This window comes from Manacus candei, unplaced genomic scaffold (assembly GCF_025592945.1).
Source record: "Manacus candei isolate 608988 ecotype Guabito, Panama unplaced genomic scaffold, ASM2559294v1 h1tg000071l, whole genome shotgun sequence".
Classification (NCBI taxonomy): domain Eukaryota; kingdom Metazoa; phylum Chordata; class Aves; order Passeriformes; family Pipridae; genus Manacus; species Manacus candei.
The window spans coordinates 10896044-10903282 of record NW_026138119.1 but is presented as its reverse complement, the minus strand read 5'-3'; the positions used below and the strand labels follow the sequence as shown (position 1 = coordinate 10903282).

Sequence of the window (7239 nt, the reverse complement as noted above, 5' to 3'; positions counted from 1 at the left end):
GCAGGAGGAGGCTGCCTGGACAGACCTGTTCCCCCTGTCTCCAGTGGCCAAGGCCAGCAGGGACAGGCAGAGGAGGAAGCCTCGATCCCTCTCTCTCTGCCGCCAGTTCATCATCCTGAGCCTGCTTAATGCTGAGGTCTGAGCTCTGTGTGCCAGCTCCTGCTGAGTTATTGCCTTCCCTGCTCTGCTGCATCTGTCCTCCACCCCATCCTGGGAGCTGCTTCCAGCCCTTTCCCTACAGCCTTGGGGTTGTGCACCCTCCTGGCCCTGCCAATGTCCCAGTGGGACCAGTGCCACCACCTTCCTTCCCCAGTTCAGCAAACTGGGTGCCACCATGTAAATAGCAATTAGGACCCAGAGCATGAATCAGCCAGGGACAGTCCCTGGGAGCAGGCTGGGACAGGAAGAGACAGCGATGCCACACCACACCTGTGACCCAGCCACCCTCCCACGCTCCGAGTCATGGGGTCTTGCAGGGGAGAGCAGAGCCCCAGGGCATTGCTCGAGCTCTGGCACCACAGGGAGGGGGAACAGGGTGGTTTTGGGGCTCCCCACCCCTCTACTTTGCCCTGAGGAGCTCTTGCACTTGCAGCCCCTGGCTGGACTGAGTATCCCCATGGCCCAGGGACAGCCCCGGGGGACAGTGCAGAGCTCCTGCATGGCAGTCATCATGCTGGTGACACCATCCCCTCATCCAGGCAGGATACTTCCTTCCAAGCCCTGCAAACTGCTTGTGGGATATGGCAGGGAGAGATGGCCCAGCACAGGGACTGACCTGGGGCATAGGGAGCTGGACTGGAGCAGCACAGGGCCCGTGCTGGGTGGCTGTACTGTCTCTGAGCGGGGAGACAGTGCTGGGGGAACACAGGGCTTGTGCTGGGAGGCTGTGCTGGCTGAGCACAGGAGCAGTGCGGGGAGGCTGTGCTGGTCTCTGAGCTGGGGGGCTGTACTGGAGGGGCCCATGCTGCCGTGCCCAGGGGCAGGGGTGTGGGGACCACTGGCCGCAGAGGTGGCTCCATTTGTGCTGGGCGAGGCGAAGAGGCGGCCGTGGGCCCGGCTCCTCCCCGGCTCCGGCGGGAGCTGATTGGCGCGGGCATGGCTTCCTGCCCCGGGCTGCTGCATTTGAGCCGCTTCCAGAAGCTGACAAACCAGACTGGTTAGAGCCAGGCTCGGCCCCAGCCCTGCCTGGCCCGCAGCAGGAGGCAGCTGCCTGTGCGGGTGCCCGCCACGCCTGCACCCCTCCTGGCAGGGCAGGCAGCGCCCAGCGCGTCCTCTCCGCCGGACCGTGGCGGGTCAGGACTGCGTTGGTGCTGGGGAGGAGGAGGAGGAGGAAGAAGAGGCTGTTGGATGCTCATGGTGATGCCCCTCTTGGGGTGTTCTGTCGGTGAGGATGATGGGGGTACACCCTGTTTTGATGGCTCCTGACCCTTCGGTCTGGGAGGGTGCCCCAAACTGCGCCAGAGGGATGGTGGGACTCTGTGCACATGTTGCTGCCTCCAAACCCTTCTGGCAGCCGTGCTGAAGGCTACCTGCTGCCCTGGAGCAGCACCCACATCCTGCGCCCAGCCCCAAGGGGCCTCGGGAGGTGGTGGGTGAGGGGGGTGGCCTTGGAGCTGCTGTCCTCATGGAGGCAGCAGCAGGCGAGGAGGCAGAGCCTGGGCCCCAGTCTGTGCAGACGGCTAGTGGGGAAGGCTGTGCCAAGCAGTGGGGTGAGAGTGAGACTGTGGGGCCACGGGACCCTGGGGAGCAACCCCAACTCTGTGGAGAGGTGTCTGCTGCTGCCTGGGGACACTGGAACCCACCGCCAGCGGAGGATGCAACGGAACCACTCCTGCCTGGGCATGACGAGCCACCTGCAGGGCAGGACCCTCCTGCTGCCACCACCACCAGCCCCATCCCGCCCCACAAGGAGAGCCCAGCACCATGGGGGGTGTCTCCCAGCATGGAAAGCGCCTCCAGCTCCATCCTGAGCCTCTTTGGCAAGGAAGAGGCGATGTCGAGCGATGAGATGGCGGTGGCAGTGGAGCCGTGCCGCGTGCTGGCGGGCAGTGAGGACGAGTGCCCCATCTGCACGGAGCCCTACGACGACCAGCGGCACAAACCGGCCCTGCTGAACTGCAGCCACGGGCTGTGCCGCGCCTGCCTGCGCACCATCATGGACACGGCCGCCGGCGCCGAGTTCGGCCGCGTGCGCTGCCCCATCTGCCGCCAGAAGACACCCATGCTGGAGTGGGAGATCTGCAAGCTGCAAGAGGAGCTGCTCCTGCTGCACACCCAGCCCGGCTCCCCCGGCACCCTGGCCACCCCTCGGCCCCCCGCCCTGCCGCCCCGGCGCCCCGGCCTGGCCGGTGCCCTCGAGCATCGCTTCCAGGTGCGCTTCCACACCAGCCGCATGTTCGGGTGCCTGCCCTGTGTCCGGTACCCGCCCTGCCTCATCCACGGGCTGGCGCGGCTGGAGCGCCGCTGCCGCTGCTGCTACCTCCTGCTCCTGGCGCTGCTGCTGGCGGCAGAGATGCTCAGCTTGCTCCTCATCTTCCTCCCCATCGTCCTCATGGTGATTCTCTTCCTCATCCTCGATAAATAGCGCTGGGTTGGTGCCCCCAGGCTGAACTGTGTGTGGGGAGAGGAGCCCTGCTCCTGCTCTGCCCCAGGGCTGCAATTGGGTTGTGGTGCCAGCTGGAAACAGGCCTGTGACCCTGACCTGGCGCTGCCGGTGAGCCCGGAGTGGTTGAGGCAGCGGAGGAGCTGGAGCAGACAGCCAAGGGAGGCAACCCCGAAGCTGGGCAGCACCTGTGCCCCACGGGGCACCAGGAGACACAGCACTGGAGCAGCAAAGGGCAGATGGAGTGGGACCCCTTCCTGCACTGGGAACTTCCCTGGCACAGGGCTGGGAACCACAGGGGCTCTGCAGGCAGAGCAGGACTGTGCCGTGGGCTGTGCCACCCACACCCATGACAGACAGCCTGGGATTCCCCAGCATGGATTGGAAATACAACCGGCATTTGTACCACAGCCATGTCCAACTGAGTTCAGTGCTTGGTCCAGGCTGAGCATTGTCCCCTTGGGGCCCAGTGGTGACACAAGGAGGGGACGGGCACAGCCAGTGATCCCCAACCACCCTGAGAGGGGTGCCCACCCCACCCGGCACCTCCCAGCCCCTGCCGTGCCGTGCCGGCCTGTGCTCAGGCCGTGCCCTTCAGGCAGATAAGAGAGCAAACACGGCTCTGTCCCTGCAGCACACGGGTGGAGGAGCCTGTGGTGAGCGGCACTGGGGCCATGCCCATGTGGGACCTGCCCATGGCTGCCGTGGAACAGGAGTGCCCCAGGGCTGAGCAGGGTCTGGGCTCTGCCTCTGGCTGGGCAGCCGGGCTCAGATGGGGGTCCTGTCCCAGCCAGGCAGTGCCCGAGTCACAGTGCAGCTCCTCTGCACCCTTGCTCCTTGACACTCCTTGGGGGCACCTGTACCCTAAGGGGACAGGGATGGGGATACCTCCAGGCTTTCAACCACCTTTGGGCTGGTAGTGGGTGGCAGAGAGTTGTCAGACCCTCGAGATCCCCCCAGGATACCATTTGGGGGGTGCTGGCACCCGTGGTCACAGCCTGGGATGTGCTGCTCTGTATTTATCACTGCTGGGCTCCTCTGGGTGCCGTGCCAAGGCTCTGCACAGACCCTGTGCAAATCACCCCCCTGGGCTGTCACCCCTCCCCATCCCCACCTGCCCATCCCTGCTGAGGGACTGGTGATACTGCTGTTCCCTGTCCTCCTGCCCAGCCATGGTGGGCTTGTGCAACCATCCACATGTCTCAGCTTTGCCCTTCTCCCCTGGAAACACACCGTGGGCACCTCCCCAGGCCTGTGGCTGTGGGGGACCACACAGCACCCTCCACCCCCTTCCCCTTCCTCCTGCACAGGGAACCAGGTCAGTGAGGAGTGAGCACTGCCCTGCCCACACAGCCCTGCAGGAAACATATGTCCTTGTGCCCGTGGGACACATGTCCTTGTGCCTGTGGGGGCAGAGATTTGGGCTTGGGCTTTGCAAGGGCACTCGTGCCACTCCCAGTGTCAGCGCTGCCATGTGTTGCTCTGGCAAAGTACCGAGGCACGGGATAGGAGCAGGGCACACCAAAACAGGTCAGACCAGGAGGCAGAGGCAGGTGGGTCGCCCCCAGCCCCTGTGGCACCAAGGAATATTTATTTATACCAAGTAGAGCAACTCCATCAGGAGAAGCGCCAGCTCAGCCCTGGCTGGGGGCATTTTTGACTGGATGGAGCCTGCAGGGAGGGGAGGCTCAAACACCCGGAGGGGCCCTGTCACCACGTGGGACCCTGCACGTGTCCCCGCTCTACATTGCATGGGGGGTGTGATGGGTGTGTGGGTGAACCAGGCCAGAGCTGCCCCACGGGGACGCGCGGAGCACGAAGCACCCTCCCCTCACCACTGCCCGCACCTTGGGGTACTGAGCACTGAAGGGCACCTCCATTGCCCCGGGGAGGGGTCCCTGGGGGGCTGTGGTGCAGGATGGACCCCGAGGGCGATGCTGCAGTGTCTGCTCCCAGGGACTGGGTTATATTTAGCACTCCGAGATGGCAGCATGCGGGTGCTGCACCATGGGGAGCAGGGCTGGGGCCCACGGGGCTGACCCAGGGCACAGCCCCTCCCAGTGCCCCACACAGCCCCACACGGGCACCCTCTGATGCCCTGCTGTCCCCTGGCACCCCATGAAACACTGTGCCTCCCCCAGCACCCTGTGTCCCTGTGCACACCCCCTGCAGCCCCCAGCCCCCATCTCACCACATGCAGCCCCTTGCAGCCCTCACCCACCTCCTCGCCTGCCCCCCAGCTCTTTACTGCTGCCCCCCGTTGCCTCACTGCAGCTCCCCAACCCCTCTGCCCCCTCAGCATTGACTCCAGCACTGTCCCCCAGATCCACCCCATCTCTCCACTCGCAGCCCTCACTGTCCCCTCCCGCAATCCCCTGACACTCCATTACACCCCAATCACATCCCCCAGGTGCTGGCACCGGGGTGACAGGATGTCCCTAGACCAGCGAAGAGGCTGTCCCCATCCCTGCAGGGACCTGCCAACTCTCTGGGGCCAGAGCTCTGTCCTGGCTGCTCCCACTGGAGCCCGGCATGTCCCCCCCGGGTCCTGGCTGTGGGGGTGGCCGTGGGGACGTTGGCAGTGCTCCCAGCCTCGTGCATGCCCTGAGTGTACCCCATCTGACCTGCCTGGGCAGCCAAGGGCTGGGGGTCAGGGGTCAGGAGGTTGGGGATCAGGGGGTTGGGATCAGGGGCCCCACCCAACGAAGGCCAGAGGCATCCCCATCCCTATTGCACCACAACCAGCAGCAGCATCTCCCCCTTTTCACTCAGCCCCCCACACTGGGGATATGTCCCCATCCCATACCTGTGAGAGCATGGCCAGAGGGCCAGCAGCCACAGGGCTGGCATGGTGAGTCTCTGGGGGCAAGTCCTGTACCAGAATCCGACCTTGGACGTGGAACTGGGCAGTGAGCAGGAGTGTGTGCCTGTGACTGTGGGCAGACCTCGCCTGGATTTGACCCCAAGAAACCCTGAGCTCAGCAGTCCCTCCCCATCCACAGGGCCAGCACTGCCCTGGGGATCTGTCACAGCCTCTCGGGCTCTGTGCCACCGCCCATTATCCTCTCACTGTGGGGTTGCACCCCGTTGTGAAAGCCGGGTGCTGGCACATGCCGTTGCAGGCAGCTTCCTCTCTGCTGAAACAGCGGTTTTGGGTGTGTGACTGCCCTGAGTTGGGGTTTGAGGCTGCATGTCCTCAAAGAAAGCACAGCCCTGGTGCTCCAACCACCTCCTTCCAGCCTGGCTGTTGGTGCTGCATTGCCCGGCACAGCTCTGGCCCCACGCTGGGGCCGGATCCTCCTGCTGCCCGTGTCCGTGGGGAACTGCTCCTGTTGTGCAGCCTCTGGGGCAGGATGGGGCTGGTGGGACCGTGTGCCTGGGGACTGGCCTCAGCAGTGCCCAGGGTTGCCACCACCATCACCTGCAGGAGCAGAGCTGCCCCAGCCCTGTGACCCCCGGCACCAACCAAGTAGGCTGCAGGAGCTGGTTTTCATAAAATCACAGAATATGTTGAGTTGGAAGGGACCCATCCCAACTCCTGGCCCTGTGCAGAACACCCCAAGAATCACACCAGGTGCCTGAGAGCATTGTCCAGACACTTCTTGAACTTTGGGGAGAACAGTTGCGAAACATCATCCCCTGAACCCATGCCAGAGCATGAGCCTGGCCCTTCCCACATCTGAGGATATTTGGGAAATGTCCTCATTTCCAGGAGCAGTGTAACCCCCCAAGTCCCCTCTCCCGTTACGGGCCAAACTGGACACTGGGAGAGCCCAGAGCTTCATCCCAGCCTGGGACAGATGTTACAACGATGAGGAGATTTTGTAACTAGTTCATCTGGGAACATTTTGGGGGCATCTTTGCTCACACATGGCCAAACCTGCTCCTGGAGTGATGTCCTGGCCATGCTTAAGCAGCTGGAGGGCCTTGGAGCTCTATGAAAACCCTTTTTGGAGGCACGAAGCTCAGTGTGGTCATGGGAGCATTCAAAGGCTTGGGATGTGACTTTGAAAGACTTTTAATTCACCTGCAGCTGTGACCCAAGGGCTGGCACTGCCCCGTGTCCTTATCCCTCACAGCACACACGGCCTCTCCTCCACTGAGTCCTTATTTGAGGTTAATAGGGCTGGAGAAATGGGCTCTCAGTCAGCACTTGCTCCAGAAAAGCCCCATTTCTTCCTTAATTGCAACTCAAAATTAAATTAGCAGTTTTAAATTTACTCTGTGCCCAAGAGGTGCCACGAGGGTGGGGAAGGACATGCTGTACCCTTCATCCTTATGTAATAGAAAGGGCAAATTCCAGCTTTGAGGGCAAAATTGCTGCCACCTCTGCCCTGGCTGGCCCATTGCTTCTGTGTCTTTGGGGACAGAGATGCTCAGCCTGGATTTGATATGAGCCTTTGGGGTGTTGGAGACATTTATCCTGGGTTCGGGATGAGCCTTTGGGGTGAGGCAGATGCATATTCCAGATGTGGGGCTGCCCCAGCTTCCCCAAGCAGCCACATCAGACTCACTGGGATGTTGCTGTGACCACCAGGAGACACCTGCCCTGTGCCAGGGCTGCATATGCCCCCCACATCCATAAAGGATGGCAGGAATGTGGGTGCAGGATGGGCATGTGGTTGCAGGGACAGAGA

General features: G+C 62.9%; 1 protein-coding gene across 1 annotated transcript; it reads left to right on the top strand.

Moving 5' to 3' along the window:
* Nucleotides 1-962: 962 nt before the first annotated feature.
* Nucleotides 963-3221, top strand: LOC127480163 (uncharacterized). The gene has a single exon (XM_051808035.1). The coding sequence runs from the start codon at nucleotides 1625-1627 to the stop codon at nucleotides 2582-2584; it is 960 nt and encodes a 319-aa protein (XP_051663995.1). The 5' UTR covers nucleotides 963-1624; the 3' UTR covers nucleotides 2585-3221.
* Nucleotides 3222-7239: the final 4018 nt, after the last annotated feature.